At 35.8% G+C, this 24,114-nt stretch overlaps 2 protein-coding genes across 7 annotated transcripts; one reads left to right on the top strand and one right to left on the bottom strand.

Annotated features, from left to right (window-relative positions):
• Positions 1-16,061: 16,061 nt before the first annotated feature.
• LOC131023787 (protein PIN-LIKES 7-like) lies at positions 16,062-20,703 on the top strand. The gene is made up of 8 exons (XM_057953377.1): positions 16,062-16,277; positions 18,817-18,976; positions 19,064-19,143; positions 19,217-19,463; positions 19,544-19,693; positions 19,773-19,871; positions 19,943-20,043; positions 20,116-20,703. The coding sequence occupies exons 2-8, from the start codon at positions 18,842-18,844 to the stop codon at positions 20,477-20,479; spliced, it is 1,176 nt and encodes a 391-aa protein (XP_057809360.1). The 5' UTR covers positions 16,062-16,277; positions 18,817-18,841; the 3' UTR covers positions 20,480-20,703.
• Positions 20,704-20,761: 58 nt separating this feature from the next.
• On the bottom strand, positions 20,762-24,008 carry LOC131023788 (exosome complex exonuclease RRP44 homolog A-like). Of its 6 annotated transcripts, none has more exons than XR_009101528.1 (6): positions 23,899-24,008; positions 23,747-23,802; positions 23,398-23,512; positions 22,925-23,165; positions 21,115-22,683; positions 20,762-21,034 (listed from the first exon to the last, which is right to left on the bottom strand). XR_009101528.1 is itself a non-coding variant. In XM_057953379.1 (6 exons), exons 4-6 carry the CDS (start codon positions 23,133-23,135, stop codon positions 20,941-20,943), a joined length of 453 nt encoding a protein of 150 aa, XP_057809362.1. In that variant the 5' UTR covers positions 23,136-23,165; positions 23,273-23,512; positions 23,747-23,802; positions 23,899-24,008; the 3' UTR covers positions 20,762-20,940. The 6 variants fall into 6 exon arrangements, 2 of the variants coding, with proteins under 2 accessions (XP_057809362.1, XP_057809361.1); XR_009101527.1 differs by having other exon boundaries at positions 20,762-22,247; positions 22,536-22,683; XM_057953379.1 differs by having other exon boundaries at positions 22,536-22,683; positions 23,273-23,512.
• Positions 24,009-24,114: the final 106 nt, after the last annotated feature.

Below are 24,114 nucleotides of genomic sequence, written 5' to 3'. Positions count from 1 at the left end.
GCTTCTCCACTGCAAGAAAATTTCTGACTCTGAGAAATGGCTATGATTTTGATGATGACTATGATATTTTTTGTTCTACTTTTGCATCTCTCAATTCTTGAATAAGGTAGAAAATTGGTATAATAAAACTTAAAAAAATAATAATAATAAAATTCTTTGGTCCTGAATTCCATTGGATCAATCTTTTCCATTTATATCAAGAATCGGACGAGATGGAAAGCTGATAGGAAATCGATCGCCGTTTTACAATCGAAGAAGATAAATCAAATATCGTCGATCAATATTCAGCAAGCGAGGAAGATAATAAGATTTGTGGTAATATATAGGAATAATCTAACACTGAACTTCAAAAATATTCAAATTAAAATAGTAAATATAAAAATTGTTCACTAAGATAAAAAAATAAATAAATTAAAAGTTAGTCCCACTTACCATTTTACCATTCATATAAAAAACATAAAAATTATTCATTAAGTTTTTAATTGTGAATTCGAGTTTTCGAGCTCGAATTCACAACCAAGAGAATTGTGAATTTTAACTTTAAAATTCGAATTCTCGACCGAAATTATTTCTAGTTGTGAATTGTAACTTTAAAACTCAACTTCACAACCAATCTATATTCTAGTTGTGAAATCTAGTTTTAAAACTCTAATTCACAATCCAGACAATTAGTTGTGAATTCTAGCTTTAAAACTCGAATTCACAATAACCAATCTATATTTAAGTTGTGAATTCAAATTCACAATCAATACTGACGATTCAGTTGTGAATTCAAGAACATTAACAACACAAACTCAGCTCGTAACAATTTTCGAAAATTCCCCAATTTCTATTGATTATTTCTCTCACATTCTCAAACACTATAAAGTCGATCATCTCAATTTTTTCTCCTCAAATCAGCAATTGACGTCGTGAACCACGAGGCAGGAGGTCCTGCCGTTGCCAAAACGGCTTGAACATCGATGGCGCTGCCGACGTAGCATAGATGACCTCCCTCAGCTCGGCAGCTTGGCGGCCTCGGCGCGGGATAACACGAACGACGCCGAGTTGTTCAAATAGACGCACGAACAACGCTGAGCTGTTCAAATCCGAGCATTTTTTTTAAAATGTTATTGTGGTAATTGGATTTCCAATTGAATGTTAGTTACTTCATATTATCATATCATTTGTATGCACCATGTAAATAAAATTTAAATAATTTTCGACATAGGTGGCAAGTTTCATATATCGGAATAGTAGAAATTTGTTTTAAAAAATTATGTGTGTTTTATCGGCGGAGAGAAAAAGAAGAGAAAGAGAGAACAGAGAGTAAAAATTAATGGTAGGGCATAAAATTATCTTTTTATATAAAATTTGGTTAATTTTTAAGTTTGTTATCTTAGTGGATAATTTTTATTTTTGTTATATGAAAATGAATAATTTTGTATATTGACTCTAGAGACACACTTATGTGAGCGCCGCTTAAAAGTAGCGCTCACAGTGAGCGCTCTATACAAATGAAACTTTGATTTCAAATGAAATTATAAAAATGAAACTTTGAAACTTTGATGATATACAAATGAAACTATAAAAATTAAATGAAACTAGAAGATTTCAAATGACACCGGAAGATTTCTAATCCTATAAAAATCAAATGAAACTACAAGATTTCAAATGACACTGGAAGATTTCAAATGACACTTCAACATTTCGAATAACACTACAACATTTCAAACGACACTATACAAGATTTCAAATGACACTACAAGATTTCAAATGACACTGGAAGATTTCATGTAGTATCATTCGAAATCTTAAAGTGTCATTTTAAAATGTTATAGTGTCATTCGAAATGTTATAGTGTCATTTTTAAGATTTCATGTAGTGTCATTCGGAATCTTAAAGTGTCATTTTGAAATGTTATAGTGTCATTCGAAATATTATAATGTCATTTTAAAATGTTATAGTGTCATTTAAAATGTTCAAAAGTGTCATAGTGTCATTCAAAAATTTAAAGTTACATTTGAAATTTTAAAGTTTAATTTGTATATCATCAAAGTTTCAATCTATAATAGTGTGAAAGGAGCGCGCATGGTGAGCGCACAAATTGCACGGCGCTCATTTAAGTTTTTGTCTTGACTCTAACCTATATCATAAAGTATATAACATATGATTTCTCATTATTTAACTTGCTACCAAAAGCGCCGTACAATTTGAATAAGATAATAAAATAATAATTTTTTGAAGAACTCATTTATAAATATTCAATATTATAAATTAATAATTTTAGAATATTATAATTATAAATAATATGGTAATTTGTTAAAAATTAATTGAATATTATTTAATTTTTCCTCAACACACTTTTGTAATTCTTTTTGACTAGTGATCTCTCTTGCACTCACCCAAGACTTTACGCATTTGATCAATCAATCGTGGATGGATGATTTTTGGATACCTTTTAGATAAAAAGTCATAGTTGAGATTTATGATCCAAAACTTTTTTTAATATATATATATATTGAAATTTATATAGTAGTTACAGTATGTATCATTTACAAATATATTTAATTAGTTAAAATGTGTCGGTTAATGTATTTAATTAGTTACATTGAATTTTTAGATGCATAAAAATATTTAAGTGGATACCATGATTTTTTTTTTTTGAGAACCAACATGAACTTCATTCAACTAAAACGCATCAGAGTTTGAGACAAAAGGAAACGAAACAGAGGAAGAAAAGACAGAGCGAGAAACTAAAGCATATTTTGCCAAACGGTCAGCTTCAACAGAGTTTTCTCTCGGCTTCCAGCTCCACTTGACTTGGTGCATACTGTCAGCTCGGGAAAAAATGTCCTTGAGTGTGTCTCCGATGAAAGATAAGTCCTCCTCCCTTTTGAGCAATCTCCAATAAAGCGTTTGACAGTCTGTTTCAAGGATGACATCTCTACATCCCTTCTCTTCGCAGAAGATACAACCTTCAAGAATGGCCCTAGCTTCTCCCTCCTCAGCCGTGAACACCCCCGGGATAAAACCCCACCGAACACCCAACAGAACATTCTCCGCATCTAACATGACAGCTGCAAAACCCATTCCCATTCCCTCTCCAATAGCAGCGTCGCATATGATCTTAACCTGTGTTTCTCGATCACACGAAACACTCCCGGGTTTAGAGCTGATCATCGATGAGCAAGTCGGTCTTTTCCAAGAGGCACCCTGAGCCACCGTGAGGCATTCAATGTGAGTGAGTCTCTTGTTTTGAAAAAGCAACAGATTTCGAGCATACCAAGAGGCCCAAGCAATGGTGGCAAAAGTGGAGTGGACCTCCTTGCTGGGATTCAGCCTCACCTGTTCGAACCACTCTTCAATATTCCATACTGCATTCGCATTCATGGGACGAAGCCGGATTGGCGAGATTTCCCACAGAAAGGTAACCCACGGGCAATCACGAAGAGCGTGCTCCATAGTTTCAACCTCCCCTCCGCATCTACAGCAAGCTGGATCAACCTCAATAGAACGCGCTATTAGAGCTCTTGACGTCGGTAGAGCCCCACTCAAACATTTCCAGAGAAAGATCTTGACTTTGGGTATAACCTCCAGTCCCCAAATCCAATTCCAGAGGTTTGTCGCAGGATGGGAGGAAGAAGCTTCATCACGATTCCGGTGAGAGCAAGCTAAAAGATATCCCGACTTAACGGAGTAAGTGTTACCCTTTCCTGTTGGCCAGATCGGTCTATCCGGGCTGGTCAGATTGATACTCAAGTTACCCAAAAATTTCCATATCTCCTCATTCGGCAAGATTGCAGCCATCTTCTCCAAATCCCATGACATCTCATTTTCCGAAACCAGTTCCACCACTTTGGCATTTTTCCAGCGATCAAGGACACAAGCAGGAGTGAAGCCGCCTTTCCCGTTTGGGATCCAATTGTCTTTCCCGATTCGTATTCTTCCGCCGTCTCCCACTCTCCAAGCAATTCCTTGCTCCAGAAGGTCACGCCCCGCTAGTAAGCTTCTCCAAACAAAAGAGGGATTATGGGCTTTACTAGCCAAAAGGATGTCCGTCCGAGGGAAGTATCTTGCTTTTAAAGAACGAGCTAGAAGGGTCGAATCATTTTGAAGTATTCGCCAAGTTTGTTTAGCGAGCATTGCTTGATTGAACAAACTTATGTCTCTAAAGCCCAGCCCACCTTCATTTTTTGGGACACACAATTTCCTCCAACTTTTCCAATTTATCCTCCTCTCGTCGTTCTTCTGACCCCAGAAAAAACTCACCGCTATGCTGTTCAGTTGCTTACATATCTGATCGGGGATGGAGAAACAACTCATCATATACGTTGGGATAGATTGGAGGACCGATTTGATAAGAACCAGTTTTCCCGCACCTGATAAGAAACGACGCTTCCAATCCTTCGCCTTTTTTCGAGTTCAGTCCACCAGAAGTTGAAAAATCTCCACTTTTGATTTGCCAACTACACAAGGGATGCCCAGATATTTGCCTTGAGAGTTCTCACGCTTTACTCCAAGCTGTGCCGCTAGTTCTGATCTAAGAGACTCCAGAACTCCCGAGCTAAAAGAAATAGCAGATTTATCCATGTTGACTTTCTGGCCCGACACCGCTTCATACCGAGCAAGAATGGAGCTGACCTCTCCAATCTCCTCCCTACATGCTCTCCCGAAGATGATGCAGTCATCTGCAAACAATAAGTGGCTGATCCGAGGGGCGGTGCTGCACAGTCGAGCACCGTGAATGAGGCGGCTCGTCTCCGCCAAACGAAGAAGACTTGAGAGGGCTTCCGCGCAGAACAGGAAAAGAAAAGGCTAGAGCGGGTCTCCTTGTCTAAGGACACGACTTGGTTCTAACGGATCACCTGGAAAACCATTCACAAGCACACGAAAAGAAACAGAGGTAACACACCTCATAATTAGATCAACCACCGAAAAATGAAACCCAAGTTTTCTCATCATGGCATCTAAAAAAGACCACTCGACCCTATCATAAGCTTTCGCCATATCCAACTTAAATGCAAAACAACCTTTAGACTTTGCTTTGTTAGATTTCATCATGTGAAAAATTTCGAACGCAAGCAAAGCATTATCAGTAATTTGGCGACCAGGAACAAAGGCTGACTGACTCTCGTGAATAACAGAAGGGAGAATCCTTTTGAGTCTGTTGGTAATGGCCTTGGAAATAAGTTTATAAACAACGTTACATAAACTTATAGGACGAAAATCTGAGGGGGTGGTGCATTTTTTCTTTTTGGGGATAAGGCAAATGAAGGTCGAATTAAGAGGGCTCGGGCCAGCCCCATTATTCAGAATATCAAGAACAGTAGAAATAACATCAGACTTTGCATGGGACCAACAAGAAGTGTAAAAAATGGTAGGCATACCGTCAGGCCCCGGGGCTTTAAGAGGGGGCATTTGTTTCAATGCACAAGTGATCTCCTCCGCAGAGTAAGGAGCAGTAAGAATGTCGTTCATCTCATCCGTGACAGTTGGCTCGATGGTGCGTAGAACGTCCGTCGGATTCTGATAAGGGCCACCCGAGAAGAGCTCCTGAAAGTGATTTCGGAAAATGATATCCATCTTCTCAAACTTTTTAGTAACCGTGCCATCCAGTCTTTGAATGCTTCGAATGTGGTTTCGTTTCTTTCTACCATCAGCAATTCTGTGAAAGAAGCCCGTATTACGGTCCCCTTCCGCCAACCAGTCAGCCCGGGATCTCTGCTTCCACATTATCTCCTCCTTGGACATAAGATCATCCAGCTCTTTCTCCACCCTCCTCTGGTCATCTTTAGTGAAGGGATCCTTGCTCGGCTTTTGCAGCTGTTCTAACTCCTCTCTTAGCTCCTTACACCTTTTCTTAATATGGCCAAACTCCTTTTGTTCCCAACTTTTGAGTTCGATACCCATGGCTGTCATCTTACGATTGAAAGCATCCGCAGAGTTCGAAGGACCCCCGGAATCCCAAAGAAGGTCGCAAAGAGGCTTACATCTCTCGTCCTTAAGCAACATTGCTTCAAAACGAAACGGTCTCGGACGGGGGCGAGTATCCTCTTCCCCTTGCTCGAGTGATAAGAGGAGTGGGCTGTGATCACTCGACTTCCGAATTAAGTGTGAAACCTCATACCCCGGAAAAGCAACAGTCCATGCCTCGTTGCCAAGAACCCGATCAATCCGTTCCATTATGTTTGCGTCGCCCATCTGATTATTTGTCCAGGTATAAGGATCTCCCGTAAATCCCAGGTCAATGAGGCCACATCTGTCCATCGTCTCTCTAAAAGCACATAAGCGAGAATCAGCCTTTGGGTTCCCTCCCTTTTTCTCAAAATGGTACAACGTTTCATTGAAATCTCCACCACATATCCATCTCTCTCCGAGGGTAGGGAGTAGCGCGAGCATGAGATCCCACATGAGCTGGTGGTCAGCCGTGTTACTCCATCCATAAATTCCGCAAAAATCCCAAGCCGGGTCACTATGGTTGTCGATGGTTGCCAGAATATGATGTTGAGAGCTGGATTTAATGGTGACCAAAATGTCATCAGTCCAACACAAACCTAAACCTCCCTTTCTTCCTCCTACTTCATTGTCACAATCAACTACAAAAGAGTTATCGAAATCAGTTTTCAACAGTATTGGCGTCCAGTCCTCGGCAAAAAGTTTGGATTCCGATATGAACACCAAAGAGGGTTTCTTCTGCTGGATTAACCAGGCAAGTTGACGAATTGTCGGTTGGTTCCCAAGCCCCCGACAATTCCAGAAAAGGCAATTCATTGTGCCCGACGGGATTGCTCCAAAGCAATCTCCGCCGATAGTGCAGTGGGTGGGGAGATATCATTGATCAGATTGGTTCCTTTGAGGCGTTTCTGAACAACTTCAACCTCAACGTTTCCTGATCGAAAAGTGACATTTTCCTCCGCCATCAGATGTCGCTTCCTTTGGTTACCAGTGAGATTATGGACAGTTGGGGTTTTTGGGGTTGGGGATCGGTTAAAGCGGGTCCATGTTTTTCCTTTTTTTGGCTGAGGTTGTTTTGTTGATTGGGTAGGAAGCTTTATGTTCAGGAGCTTAGCAAGGTCGTCATTGGGGGTGATGTCTTTACTTGGATTGAAGGGGGCTGTATCGGCAGAAGGGTTTTTTCCGTCTTGTTCAGTTTTTGATGTCGAGTTCAGTATTTGTTGGTTGGCTTTTGGGGTGGAAGATGATTGTTGAGGGGTGGGCTTGTTACTGGGATGAGATGGAGAGCAGTGAGTTTGGATGGGTGGATTGTGTGCGAGGGGAGGTGGTCTAGGTTTAGTGGGTACAACGGGTGGATGGGTTGGGGCGTGGCATTGAAGGTCACAGGAGGGGTTTGGTTTTGATGCCAGAGCTTGCTGGGGTTTCTTTGTGCGTAGCCGTTTCAAATGAGAAGCTTTAAGGATGGGGCCATACTCAATATCTTCAAATTGTTTACCACCTTCTTCTTCATCCGTTTCTTTCGTACAAGCACGTGTGTGATGGCTCATAATGCCACATTTGTAGCAGAAGATTGGTAAGCTTTCATATTTCAAAGGGATCCATAACTGGCGAGCCTCGAAGAAGATGGTGATTCCCCTCAGCAAAGGGACTGTGATATCCATATTAACCTTAAAGCGGGCAAAGCAACCAGCGTAGTTCGCCGTCTCATCCACATCCTCAACGATACCAATCTGCTTTCCGATGTTCCGGATTATGTTTGGAGTCGTACATTTGATCGGTAAGTTGTAAGCCCTAACCCAGAAGCTTCCTCTGTCCACTCTGATATTTGAGGGTTGGACATTGTCATCAAGGCCTTTAATCGCGAACAAATGGTTATCAAAATGCCACGGTTGTCTCTGCAGCACCCATTCCCGGTCGGCTACAGAATCGAAAGTGAATAGGAAAAGATTTTTCCTCCATTCTTTGGCTTCAAACTCCTTTCGAGTTTTCCAAGACTTCTTCATTATTTCCAAAAGGTGGAAAGCGTTAGGGGGCTTCAGAGATATAAGACTTCCGACCAGGCAGAATCCCTTTGCCGATTGACCATCAAGATCTGAGGAGATATCAATCAGCGTCGACTCCTTTTCAGTCCGTTCTTCCGGGCCGTTCACCAAATCAGAATCACGAGACGGATCTCCACGCTCCATACCTGCGCAACTGAAACAGAGAAACAAAACAGAACAGAACTTACTAAACCAAAGACGAGCGAGAGAGATACACAGCACAACGAAATCAGTCAGACGAGGGAAAGCAAGAAAAAAAGGAAGAAGAGACAGAAGCCGAAACTTGGCAACCAAGACTCCAAGGAGGACGAAACCCTAGGGGAACCTAGAGAACAAACCCTAGAGGTATATGAATGAAAATATTGATTAGCTACAACGAATGGATACATGAATTTATTTGGCTAAACATGCATGAATTTATTTAATTTTAATACATTAAAGTATTATTTATCAGTAATATCTCTAAATTAACATGACAATTTATTGAAAGGTATTGGGCATATAAGTAACATGAAAATGCACCGTGTTTTAATAGCGGGCTTTAGTGTATCTCGGCCATTCTAGTTAATTTATCTAGGACACCTGAAAGTTTTTGCTCCCGCAAAATATAAATGGACAGATTGTTTGAACAATAGATCCAACACCTACTTATCAAAATGAGTATATACAACAGAATAAATTTGTATTATAATGTTAATTAATTACAGTTATGAATCAACTATAAAAATTCCTTCTACAATGAATATACTGATTAATCGAATATATCCAGATCTCTTAATCGATACAATACTGATTGACCGCAACCATTTTACCACCTGTAATTTACTCGATTTGATAGAAAAATCAACTAAAATTGACTCAAACAGAGCTGGTGGCACCAAAGCAAACTATTGGGTCCGGTAAGGAGCAACAAGAGGTGGTGGCGGATGGCGGTCGTTTTTTACTTTTTTTTTATAGAATTATAAAATATAAAGTAGAATTATTTTATTTATTTAAAATTAATACAATTAATCGGAATATTTGGTAATCCCCCGAATATAGTGATTAAGGGAATATATATAAATCATATCCACATATTCATATTACGATAGTGATTTGTAGCAACTGTAAATTGTATGGCCAATTATCTCAAGATAAATAGTACTCCCTCCGTCCGCCAAGATTATGTAAAAATTACTATATTTGGCGCCCGCCAAGATTATGTCACTTTCCTTTTATGGCAATGGTCCCACCATCCTCTTTAATATTTTATCCTTACTAACACTCTTTATTTACCAAAAACCCACTCAAAATTCAATCTCAACCACACATCTCATAAAGTGGTGGGACCCTTTCTCCACTACATCAAAATCATCACCAATTTTATTAAATCCCGTGCCCAAGCAATTTTACATAATTTTAGCGGACGGAGGGAGTAGTATGATGGCCAAGATCACATTGTTGTTGTCAGTGAAAGTTCCGTGCAATTATTGCTGTGTTTGTAGTTTTCTGAGATCGGATCTTACTATTTTCTATGCTAACATATTTCTTTTTCTTCTTCTTTATTGTACAGGAGAGTTATTTAAATTTGTTTCATTGATCCAGGATTTTGACCAAGAATTTAGAATTGGAACTGAAATTAAGGATCAGGATCTGCTAAATTGTTTTTTGGTCATAAAATAATGTTACAATTCTAACCAACTCTAACATGCTGTGCACGAGTTTAAATTTAATCAAATCGGAAAATTGGTTAGTATTTCGCTGAAAATCTCATCTGCCAGCTCAACAGTTAAATCCATATATATCTAAATCTCTTCAACATATTAAATATAGAGGCACTCTCCCGTGCCATCGATTGCACTGCAGCTAATTTTCGAATTTTAAAAGAATTCAACCGTTGCACATATCAGCTTTTCCTTTTTTTGGTTCCCCATTTGACCGTTGATTGCAACGGTAGTATAGGTTTTTAAATTTCTTGTTCTTCTTTTTACATTATCTATATATACCCCATTTCTACTCCATTCAATTCACTTCTTCAAAATCCTCTTCACATCAAAAAAATCTTTACAAAAATGTCTTCTCCACAATCATTTCCTTTTGTGGAAATGAAACTTTAATCATCAAACTAAAACACAAGGGCTGTGGAGGATTAGTGCTTAGACCGAGACCACTATTTAAGCACCAACTTAAGATGCTGTGGATGCTCTAATAACTGGAGTGAAAAACTAATCATGATTAGTCAACTAATAGTTGTTAATTGCGTAGCGTTAAATGAAAATGTCTTGCACTTGATTCCAGCTATTTTCGGAATTTTAATTGGATTCTAGAATAATACTAGGAATAGGATTCAACATGCATCATGTGAATCAGTTTGATCGATCGTATCTTGATTTAAGTAATATTTAAATATCAATGAAATCATTATATGGTACACATTGTTATAGTATAGTGGGAAGAAAGTAGTAATAGTTGGAATAAAATAAAATCAAGGTACATAAAATATTCGAATTGGTTGAGATATGGACGTCCTCTCATGTTTCATGTTAGATGTAGACGTCTTTGTCACAAATATTGACGTTTACGTGATTTGAGTTTCGACCAATTTAGTAATGGGATTCATCACTTTTACTTCTCTAATTTTGATTAAATTTAACTCCGTTGTCATAGTGGTAAGTTAACTGCTTACTTCAAATACAAGTTTGCTACGTTATTTTGAGAAATGGCTAGCAAAGATAAGGTAATGCTATAAAGCTATAGCTGTAAATTAAGATCAAAACTCTAGTGCGAATGCATTCAATTTTAATTAATAATTTATTAAAGTTAATTATAGGTTAATTAATGCTTCAATTAAATATTAGTAAGTCTCAACTAGAATTTAATTAAATAATATTTGGATTTTAATTTTCAATTAGAATTTAATAATTATTTTAATTTAATTAAATAATGAAAAGGAATAATAGCCGCGTGTGCGTCGCATTAATTAATTATGAGTGTCATATGTCAAATGAAAAACTATTATGATAGAAAATTTTCTTCGAGTATGGTGGAATATTTTTTCTCGGACAACTCATTTTCACTCGTTTTCCCTTCAATGCTAGATACTATTATCTTTGAATAGTGGTGTGAAAATATTTTTCAACATTTTTTATTTTTTTTTCATCTTTACATCTCTAATAAATACTATATGATAAAAATTAAATATGAAAAAAATAATAATTTCTCATTTTCTTCTTATCCATCCTTTTTGAATGGTAATTTTACAATCAAAGTTTAAAAATATCTTAACATTTAATTCTTCAATGGATATTTTTGAGAAAAGTGATAAAGGTTGGGAATAATTTTGTAATTTTATTCCTGAAATAAATAATACAGAGAAAACTTTTGGCCCTTGGTGTTTGAATTATTTCTTAGTGTAACTGTGTAAGTGATGTAGCTCTTCACTTGAGAAAGAGTTGATGGTTGCTTGGAAAACTGAAGGGTGATTGTATAAAATATTAATCAGAGCTCATGAGTGATTAAGCATTGCAGATATCAACATAATAACTGGATTTTCAAGAAAAGGCCCATTTTTTTATTTTAATTCGGATTTTGGAAATGACGATAAACATGCTTACCAAGGTATGTGTTTTCCCCCTCTCTACAAAAGCCGCCGTCTCCATTTTTTTATGTTTTTATTTTATTTTTAATGCCATAGCTTTCTGACAATAATTAGTGGTGGGTTTTAGCTCTTTTAAATTCTGGTATATTTAGGATCTAAATATATACATTTCGGGATTTAAAAAAATTTATGCACGATCTTTTTATTAATAGAAATAGCTGATTTTTTATTTTTTTATTTTACGTACAATTTTAAATTTCTTTTGAACTGAAATTAGATTGGTAGTCGAAAATTCCAACGTGGTCAATTCAGCAATAATAAAAGAGTAAAATTTTGAAGTAGTCGAAATGAAGCATAAAACACAATTTATGGCCACACATTGAAAAAACACAAAATTTGGCCATTTTTATTGATTTGGACGTTTGTACCCTTAATGAGGCGGACCGGGTAGGATCAGGCACGCGGGTTGCGTGCCGGGTCGGGTTAGGCACTTATGGCACTATTAGTGCCATAAGTGCCAACAGAAATCCAAAATAAAACTAAGTAAAATGGTCATTTGGGCACTTATGGCACTAATAGTGCCATAAGTGCCATATGTGCAGCACAAATACAAAAACAACAACATCATTTAAACCCTAAATGAAACATCTAAACCCTAAATGGATAATCTAAACCCTAAATGAAACATCTAAACCCCAAATGAATAATCTAAACCCTAAATAGAATATCTAAACCCTAGAGGAAAATGTTTAAAATAGTTTTTTTTTTGCACTTATGGCACTAATAGTGCCATAAGTGCCATACGTGCAGCACAAATACAGATCAGACAAATCTGATCCGCCGACACCTGGTGCTCCTCCGCCACCGTCCTCCAGACCGGCGGCTACAACGACGACGATCGCGCCGCTCTACTCTACAAGCCCTGCGCTGCCGCTGACGCCTCCTGCGACTGGCAGGAGATCAACCCCGCCCTCGCCCTGCGCCGCTGGTACGCCACCAACCACATCCTCCCCGACGGCCGGCTCATCATCGTCGGCGGTCGCCGCCAGTTCAGCTACGAGTTCTACTCGAGGAGATCGGAAGCCGAGAGGCCGCGCAACCTGCCGTTTCTGGAGAGAGAGAGAGGGATCTGAGATGAGAAAGAGAGAGGAGAGAGATGGAAGGGTAGAATAGTCATGATATACAAAAAATGGCCAAAATTTATCTTTTTTCAAATGGTGGACAAAATTTGATGTTGTGTGTTGAATAGGGCCATTCGGCCCTATTGTTTCATAATAAAAAGTGACATAGTATAGGAATATATCAAAATTTCGTCATTTATAACTAAATATAAGTTTCAAATACAAGAAGCTGCTTCAGGCGCAATCGACGAGCTCAATGATGATCTTGAAAAGTATCACATCGTCACGATATGAATTCTTTTTCAACCATGCTCTTGAAAAATGGATTTCAATTTGATCGTGAATCTTTTTTTTAAAGTTGTTGTGAAATCTTCTTAATTGAACGATTTGTGGATTTGAAACTCATATTGAATTATAAACGATGATACTTTAGTGTGTTTCAATACTGTGTCATTTTTTCTTATTGCCAATTTGGTCTAATGTTGAAATTTTCGACTGCCAACTCAACTTTGATTAAGGTTGATTTGTACAAGAGAGAGATGAACGAGAGATATATAAAGTTTTCATTTCGTCAATTAAATATCAAAACGGTATTGTTTGATATTTAGTTAGAAATATATATATATATATATATATATATAGGGCCGCTCCAATGAGAGCCCCTAATTTTAGTGAGATCTAGGGCACGATCTGATGCGTTTATTTTATCAATTCTATGGCTGATACTGTATTTGGAGGGTGATTTTTTTTTCGTAGGGTTTGAATCCTAGAGGGAGCAGAATATTTTAAATTTTGTTATTCATCAGTATATACTGCATTGTTCATCGGTATATAAGGCTTGTTCATCAGTATATATGTCTTATTCATTACGAATTTTTAAAATTTTATTTTTCATCAGTATATACATCTTGTTCATTAGATATACGTTTTGTTCATTAGTATTATACTCAATCCGTCCCAGCTTTTTGTATCTACTTTTAGTAGTATTTATATATATATATATATATATATATATATATATATATATATATATATATATATATAGGGGAGCGCTCCAATGAGACCCCCTATTTTTAGTGAGACCTTAAATATGATCCTGTGCGTTTATTTTATCAATTCTATGACTGATATTGTATTTAGAGGGCGACTTTTTTTTCTCAGGGTTCGAATACTGGAGGGAGCAAAATATTTTAAATTTCGTTATTCATCAGTATATATTGCTTTGTTCATCAGTATATATGTCTTATTCATTACCAATTTTCTAAATTTCGTTATTCATCAGTATATCAATATATACTGATGAATAATGAAATTTAGAAAATTGGTAATATATGTCTTAATCAGTATATATGTCTTATTCATTGAAAAATAAAGGTCTCAGTGTCTCACGAAAAATAAGGATCTCATTGGAGCGCACCCCTATATATATAATTTGATTTATGATGTAAATCAAATCAGATGAAATTATATATGTACAATTAATTCCGTTTGATTTGGTATATAGTTAGAAAAATACAATTTGATTTTTTGTTTATAGAAAATTATTGCTTATAATTTAGGTTTGATTTTGAAAAGCTATGCCCGCTCATCAATTCTCATCGTGACCACTGGCGGCCCATTTTTCCTCCTCCAAACCACAAACATTCACATGTATTGTATATATATATGTTCTTTTTGAATATTTATATTGCCACACACTTATCACGCTTTCATTAGTCTCCCCCTTGGGTCGATGTCTATCTGTGCTGTAAATAATTAGAGATAGAGCCGCCAACGCCAACTATCTGTTCAATACAATTTGGATATATGATATAAATAAATAATAGGTATTAAAATTATAACTAATTTCGATCATTGATTTTTATACTATATGATTATAATTATCAGAAAATGAAATATCATTGAATTATACAAAGAATAATAAACCTCATTTTCCAATTAAAAATGTCTCATTCTATCTTGATAAGACACTCAACACATAACAAACACTAATATGATCATAAATTATGCAATATGTCACAAAAAAAAATTACTCTCTAATTTTTTCTCTCTTACTTAGTTTGACAGTAAACTAATTTTTATTTTCAACTTTATTATAAACAAATCACTTAAAATTAATACTTGTGTCCCAAAAAATAGAGGAAGAGAGTAATATATAAGACTATTATTGAGACACGATGGTCCCTCAAAATTAATTATTAAATGGAGGTGGTGGTAGTATATGTACAAGCTGAGAACACTTGCAAGTTGCAACCTCAAAAATTATTTGAGATAATAACGAAAAATGTGCGAGGTTTAGTTTTTTTAATTTGCAAAACACAAGTCAATATTTCGAACAAGTAGCAAATTCAATCTCTTAAATACATGAACCTAAAAGATGTAATTTAAATTAGTGGAGAGTTTGAGGCAAACAAGGCAACAGAGATTGTGTAAAATTTCTATTCCATGTTGAAGGAATTTTAAAAGCGACAAATTTGACGCTTTCAATTTCCCCACTTTTATTTGTCCTTTTTAGGAACCTTCGTTTCTCTTTCGTTTCTAACCCGGACGCTATTCTTATTGGGAGAAAACTGTAATTTTGGTTTCTCCAAAATAATAAAAAAAATTATTGGCTTTTTGCACAAACGAAACAATCATTTACAGCTCTTTTAAACATGTGAATAATCAGATTTGTTGACGACAGCATTGCTTGGCGTGCAGCCGATCCTGACCACTTTCGCGCACAATAATTATTATTTTCCATCATATGTATTCATATTTATTTTTTACTAATAATTCTGTAAAATCTCGTCTGCGTTTGTGTTGCAAATGAGTGGAAATTTGTTTGTTTGAGCTACTTTATATTAATTTTATATTCAATAAATATCGTTCATAATTTTATTAATATTTGAATTTAAACATGAGTATTGTCTGGATGGGCGTAGACAAATTTGATCAATTATTTTCTTATACATACATATAATTAATATTTGGACAATCATAATACCCACTCATTTAGATTTTTCGTATACATTACTGATTGTTTGATGAATTTTGACTTACTACAAACCTCTCTTTCCTTATAATAAATGTGCATGAGTGTTGTGTAGCACATATATATAGATCTATCTATCTTGAAACTAATCATGGCTGTTTGGTTGAGAGCATTAATTAGGATTGATGGGAACCATTAATTAGTCATACAGTTGAGTCGAAATAGTCATATATGATGAATGTATATTTCGTGACATGAAATTCACGTTGGTAAAAAAAAGGAAAAGGCATAGTGTGAACAATGATTCTTACGTATTTTCTTGTTTTTAATTATTGAGTGAAATGAAATTGACGGAAGAAGGTAGAGAGTATTATTAATAATATTATGACATGGCAATGGCATGTTAGGATGGGGCCAATAAAGAAATTATAAACATGTGAAATCCCATTGCCAACTCTTCCTTTGCTATATTTACGCAGACTATATGGCTATAGCTATTAAATGACGAGTCATCACCTACCACTCGCCTATATATATATTCATCCACAATAATATTACTCATAACACCACAATTTAACACAACATACAGCAACATCAGGCTGCAAATTCTCTCACTAAAATTAGAGGTTTGTTTATTTCATTTACTTCTACTTTTTTAGTGCGTCGGCGTCTCTTTTCTTTTCAAACAAATTTTGTTGATTTCTGGCATTTCAAAAGGATTTACCAAGTTTCTGCATGCTCTCTCTCTCTCTCTCTCAGAGCAGAGATATATATATATATATATATATATATATATATATATATATATAATACAATTTCCGTGTGTTGTTATGACGTTGCTTATTAATTAGAGAATTTGGGCTCTTTCCGACTTAATGCCGAATTGATTAACTGAGTTTTCCTTTTTCACGACAGCCTCTCCACATCACCCTCAAATTTTTATTTTTATTTTTATTTTTCTCCCTTTCTTCTCCTCCTCTTAATTTTGAAAATGTGGATTTATTAGACAATGTTTAATGAACATAATCTAGGTAGCTAGCATTTGTTTGTATGAATTTTTGGGAAATTAATCTCTACAAATCTACTCTTGATATCGATATGCAGTAATTTGTCACATTTTTGGAATGAAGTAATATTTTTCACTCAAAACTTTTGCCCAACATTTTTTTTTCGAACGTAATTTGATGTTACTGTGAAATCTGTCTCTAATATTTAATTAGCCAATTTTTTCAAACATCATTTGACTTTAAAAGTAAATGTTAACTAATTTAACCATTGAGAATCAAGTCTCATGAAAATCACTTCTCTTGATAACAAACCTTCAATTCTTTAGCTTCTTGAAAAAAAGAACATAATGACTCTATTTTTAATTCAAAAATTATTTGGAAATTACGTCAGGTAAAACATATACTCCGTATGTTCTTCAAACATCTTCATTTCTTTCTATTTTGGTCTGTTCCCAAAATATTTTTTTAATCTATTTTTGGAAATACTTTCACTAATTATTATTCTTACTATCTTCACTTTTTATAGGATTCATTTTCCACTCATCAAATACATAACTAACTTTTACTCCGATCCATCCGTCCACAAAAAATAGTTATCTTTTGTCATTTTGGGATGTCCATAAAAATTAATTTCTTGCTATTTTTAAAAACTATATAACACATGGTGGACCTTATTCTCCACTCATAATACAATTAATTATCATTACAAACACTACTTTTTGGGTGAGGTTATTTCTCCACTGACAATACAATAATTATTTTTATTAAAATATATGTGTCGTCTTTTACTATGATTATTTTTTGTGAACAAAGGTAGTATTAAAATTTGTGTCACAATCCCCTAGAAAGATGATCGTGGGACGGATGGAGTATTAGTAAATAATTCCCACTGAGTAATCATTAAACTTGTACAACCACACATCAGTTTTCGTCATTTTACTTCTCACATGTGATTTATATTAAGAAAACCATAGTTAATTTTATTCTGTTTTCACTTTTTTTTTGTTTTCTTGTAATAGATTTTTAATTGCTTCAGTTTTTAATATGTATGAAATTTGTAATACAAAGTAATCCTAGTTAACGAACACCATCTTTTGTAGTATATGATATACTTTACTAATTTAGGGTGGAACATTTAGATGAAAATAATTTTGATTGGAATAATTAATATTTGTAGAGTTTCATTACGTAATGTGAGGCACGATTTGACGCGTATAGAATGTAATTTAGGTGATGTGACTGCATGAGATACCAAACATGAATTCTCTTTTCATTGTCCAAATAAATTACTTAGTTCTATCAATTTAAAATTTAAATATAGTTTTGGTTTGGAGTTTTACACAAATATTAAGGAATAACTTAGATTTTTTTAAACTTAGATATTCACTATATATAATTTCAACTGACACAAAAATTTATATGGACGGACTCGGGACGTAATTCTGCACTTTGATCTAACCTAGTAGTATTATACTTTTCGTATTACAAGAGAATATATATATATATATATATATATATATATATATATATATATATATATATGCGGTATGGTCCGAAAGAAAATCATCTATGCAAATACTTTTTCTAAATTAAATTGACTGACATAAAGAATAATCGAAAATCAACATAAATATTCTAAACGGCACTTTAGTGAAACATCATAGTAACTTTTTAAATGAGTATTATTTTGAATTGGAGGGAGGAATAATTCATGCGTAGCCTCAAAGATTATTAACTCTTAAAATGATCAACAAAAAAAAAAACGTAAATTAGATTAAACTCGCATCTTATTTAGATACATTCATTTCTTGTCTAAAAAATGCATTCATTCCAGAGAGATAAAAAAAAGAAGAAGATTCATTTCAGAATAGGCTGCTCATGATCTTGTGTTTTCCAATCCTTCCATCGCTAGCTCTAATTGAATATTCAAAGTAATAATACAGCTATCACTGACTTTACATTTAATGTTTAGATGCCTTAAATATATTTGTTCGTTTGAGTACTGTTAACGTTACCTTGACTTGTTTATTTATTTGCATTATTATACGATAGAATTTTTGAATCTAGAACACGTTATTTTTCTGAAATTATGAAAAATGGTTGAATTGAAAAAATTGATGAAGCATTATTACAATGTTGGTCCTTTGTTTGGTGACAGATAGAAGAAAAAGTTGTATTAAAAAATGGGGTTGTTATCACTGTTGGGGGTGTCGCTGATGCCGATTCTACAAGTGCTTCTGTTATGTACGTTGGGGGCTTTCATGGCTACTGACTATTTGAAGCTTTTCCCTTCTCAAACTAGAAGAGCTTTGAACCGAGTAATTACTATAATCACTTCTCTCTCTCTAGTTTCCCATTTCCAAGAATGATTAATGGTTGTATTAATTGCATGTGCATGGTGGCAGATAGTGTTTGCAGTGTTCACCCCAGCACTTGTATTTTCAAGCCTTGCAAAGACAGTCAGCCTCCAAGACCTTATCTCATGGTATGGATTGAATGATTAATTTAATTAAATTAGTAAAAAGTAGGTAAATTGAGAGATGCATATGCATATGCAGGTGGTTCATGCCGGTGAACATCGGAATCACGTTTCTGTTGGGAGGCACACTGGGATGGATAGCTTGTAAATTGATGAAACCACAACCCTACCTCCAATATCTGGTCATAGCCATGTGTGCAACTGGAAACTTGGGAAACATAATGGTCATTCTAATCCCAGCAATGTGTGAAGAAGCTGGCAACCCCTTTGGTGACAAATCTACCTGCAGAACACTTGGTCTCTCATATTCGTCTCTCTCCATGGCTGTATGCATACCACTCTCTCTCTCTCTTTCTCTCAACTCTCCACCTCCCCTTATATATGTCTATTTATTCATGTTGTGCAGCTAGGCTGCTTCTACATGTGGACGTACACGTACCACTTGATACAGAACTCGAGCGCCGTGTATCGCTCGTCCCTTGCAGCTCAAGACACCCCTGGGGAACCCAACAAGGATTTGGAAGCCAGTCCCACAACTCTTCTTCTTCATAATAGTGTAGGTGTAGGTCATATTGATATTTACAAATTAACAATTCATTCTTGTGTAATTACCCAAGTGAAATTAATGTGTGTAGACACGGGATTTGAAGCCAGCTGCAGCTGTATGGAACAAGTTGTTGGGGGTTTCACGTCAATTAATGGAAGAACTAAAAGCACCACCAGTTGTTGCTGCCGTGAGTTTCTTTGATATCTCTTAGCTACCTACTCACACTTGGAGCTTATTATATGGAGTACTATTTTGCAGTTCATTGGGTTCGTATTTGGGGCTGTTTCGTGGCTTAGAAACCTTGTTATTGGCGACAATGCTCCACTTAAAGTCATCGATGATTCCATCACAGTCATAGGGTATATATATCTGTATCTCTCTGATATTTCTCTTGATACTTCATCTGATCTAATCTGTACATGTTAATTTAGGGATGCAACCATTCCTTGCATCAACCTCATCCTCGGGGGCAACCTCTTACAAGGATTCAACAAGTCGAAATTGGAGCCAAAACTGGCAGTTGTGGTGATCGTGGTGAGATACATGCTGCTTCCTGCAGCAGGGATCGGAATTGTAAAAGGAGCGGCGCATCTGGGGCTTCTCCCGAACGATCCTCTGTTCCAGTTCGTGCTGATGGTGCAGTACACTCTTCCACCAGCAATGAACATAGGAACCATGACACAACTAGTTGATGTGGCTCAAGAAGAGTGTTCTGTCCTTTTTCTATGGACCTACATCGCTGCAGCCTTTGCTCTCACTGCATGGTCTACTGTTTTCATGTGGTTTTTGTCTTAAACCTTTCTTCCAATCCCATTCAGGAGCTCAACAAGAAGATGAGTCACCACATTATTTTGGTTTGCTATTCTATTCATTGTTTCGAGCATATTTTTCATTTTTTGGGTTGCTTGTATTCATGCATATTGTTGTAATATATATTTTACTTGTTCATTTCAAGTTAATACCACATGTATCTACTCCTTCAAAGCGATGAAGTATATTTCATTGAGCCCTTTGATTAATACAATCAAGTAAACTACCACATGCTGCAAGGCGATGAAATATATTTGATAATGAAAATAAGTACATATGGAGATTACTCAATTAACAAGAAAAAATGAATATGTAGCACAATGATGTACTACTTGAAGTTGATAGTATTCCAAGATTATCAAACAAAACAAGAACAATAAATTATTGCACATATCCACCAGTTCATTCGTGTAAATAAAATCTCCCGATGTTGGTATTACTTACTATCAGCAATGCCAGTAAGCCGTGGTCTGTCTTGGAATATATCTGGGAGCCTGCATATCCCCAAGGATGCAGCAAGCAATCGGTGTACAATCGCATCTGTAAGAATATTGAGTTTTAAAATCACAGAGCTAATTTCAAATCACAAAGTGATGAAAGTAACAATTTTCTACTCATACCTGCATATCTTCTTACGGTGCGTTCTCTTAGGTTGTAAATTTATCATGTGAAAAGGAAGGATAAACAAAATTTCACCCTTTAAATCTTTCATTTCTTTTCCCACATTTTCTACTTGACCCTTACTCATTCCTCATTTACACTACAAATGAGGGATAATATTATCACACCATTTTTGGAGGGATAATATTATCCCTCCTTTTCCCATGATAAATTTATAACTAAGGTCAGAAAAGGAGGGATAAACAAAATTTAATCATATGATTCGTTTGTCCAATAAATTGTCGGGTTTGTATACGAATCTTAGGAATTCTCCCATCTTTTGAGACAAGTGCAATACCACCATCACCAGCAGGCATAGGCATTGGCTCCAAAGATCCACAATAACTGCACATAAGATAAAGCTTGCAAATAAACTATAAAGAGAACAATCATGTATTGCCTACACTCATTCCAGCCTTCTGCTTGTTTGCAATGAGTTTCACGGGTTCAAGAGTAGAAGACAGGCAGTTTTCCTTAATGCCTACAGGTACATATTTACCTCTATAAGGTTTCTTACAGAAAATTGTGTCCTTCTAATGTGCATTTGGATAAGGAAAGCAGTTCTGAACAGACATAGCTCACAGGAAAATGCACACATCATCATGCTCAGATTAAGTCTGGAGATTTGACCAGCAAAAGCGCATTTTCAATTTTCTACACTTTCTCACCCCCCCCCCCACCTCAATCTCATGTTCTTCACTCTATTTACTTATTTTAATAGAATTTAATTCTTCAATATATTCTCATCCATGTCTCATCAGTAGCCTTGCTGTACTTTTTGTAAAGCTTATCATGTTTCTAGCTTCATGGACTTTCCCTTCTAGAGGCTCTTTTCTTGAGTCAAGCCTTTATGAATATATATATCTCATATAATCCACAGTTAATTTGAAAGTAAGCATGGGCACGTCATGTGTGCAGCAATGAAATATAGTTGGCATTATCAACACAGATGAAAAGTCTATAGGATTCAACAGAAGTGCATACATTCATTAAGGTAATTCTTGTCCTTTGGTCCTACTTTTGGTCATTCTCCTTTACCAATGGGACTGTTTGGTTGAGTGCATCCTATTCCCCGAGTAAAATTAATGGTTTACTGCATAAATACCCAGCATGTCTTAAACAACAACAGACAAGCTCAACATTTTCAGAGCATGCTTTTCATGAAATTCTGTCTATAAGGTCCCAAGACAAAGCTGTGATCCTCTCATGCAGTTTAAATCATGCTTTAACTCAACAACCAGCAAGAAATTTCCATATCAGGATGAATAGATAAACTTTATCAAATGGTTTATAGATGAGAAGCATTAATCAGTGCCTGAGAATGCAGGAGGACAAGTTGTGTCATGAAGAAAAAGAAATTAGTTCAGTTACTAGAGCTTACGAGTGCCAGTTCCGCTTTATAATGCCAATAACACGACCTGATGGGCGAGTTGGCACGGCACTCTTGTTCCCAGTTGAAATCTGCCATGGATTTGAGACTCTAGGAGCATCATCAGCACTGCTTGGAGCTAAGTGAAAATCATCATCCTCTGATACACAGTATGAGAAAGGGTTAGATGGGACATCAAAGCAAGAACTGTAGAAAACAAGCATAACGTGAATGTCTACAGTCTACTGTATGTAGATATATATATATATAGAGAGAGAGAGAGAGAATGGATACATGTCTAACTTGTATACTATGAGCATGTTATTAATATGCTTGTAAAAATGAAACATGCTCACACAAAGAGGTGGTCAACATAAAATGGATATATTAAAACCACAAACCATCATTTGCTATTGCGAGAGATTTCTCTTCTTGCCAGCAATCTTGAGGCAAAAGTTCCACAGCCACAATATCACCATCAAAAGCTCTGTTCATGTTTGTAGGTCCATAAATAATAATTTCATCTCCAATACTTTCACTCCCAGCATATGCTTCAAAAGGATTGTAACGATTAACCCGAAGTTTCCCTTGGTGGTAAATTCCACGATGCATACCAGAAGTAATTTCAGACACGGGCTTATGCTGCATGAGGACAGATTACGAAAAAATTTATTAAAATCCCAGCTGCGAGAGAACAGAAATCTATCACGTTAAGTACATCAAAGCAGCAGAATATTTGGGCTGAGTACCTCAGCATAGATTGTTTTTCTCTTCAAGGGCCTTAAATGGCATCTATAAACCAACTTAGTCCCTCAAGTTGAATTTTATGGTGCGACAAAGCCAATATAAATGGCATAGAAATAATAAACAATACCTGTCTCTGCCACCCTCAATAGCCTTCCTTTTGTTTTCTGTATCATTTGTAATAAGCAATACCCGTACTGCAGCGCCAAGGTGATTCTGATACCATTGTGCCGCCACCCGGATTGCTGAAATCAGCATTATTATAACAATTCAAGCAGAAAAATATACTTCCAGAATCCAGTGTGCATTTAACTGGGAATTATACTCAACTTTCTTGCTTAAAATGATCAGGACCAGAAAAAACAAACAATTAAATTCTCCCTCTAATACCAACATGATTGCCCATTTTTTGTTGCATTACCTATCTCGACAAAATTATGTTAGATCAATGGATCCATCAACTATAAGCAAGAACATACCTCTGTCGTTCCTATCATTTGGACTTTCACCAGTTTCAATCTTCACATATGTATCCCTAAAGCAAGAGAGCTAATAAATAAGTAACACATTTTAATCTTTTCTTACTGCAGAAAGACAGTTCAAAACACGACAAGAAAGAGCAACAATTCACCAGGGAGTAACTAAGCAAGCGAAGTTGTTGGATAAAAAGGAAATCAATAGACCATGATTACAAAAATTATGCTCAACTCTCATATTAACTGAGTCAATCTATATCTTATACTCCCTCCGTCCGCCAAGATTATGTCACAATTACTATATTGGGCGTCCGCCAAGATTATGTCACTTTCCTTTTATGGCAATGGTCCCACCATCCTCTTTAATATTT

Source organism: Salvia miltiorrhiza, chromosome 4 (genome assembly GCF_028751815.1).
Source record: "Salvia miltiorrhiza cultivar Shanhuang (shh) chromosome 4, IMPLAD_Smil_shh, whole genome shotgun sequence".
Lineage (NCBI taxonomy): Eukaryota > Viridiplantae > Streptophyta > Magnoliopsida > Lamiales > Lamiaceae > Salvia > Salvia miltiorrhiza.
This window is presented reverse-complemented; position numbering and strand designations above follow the sequence as displayed.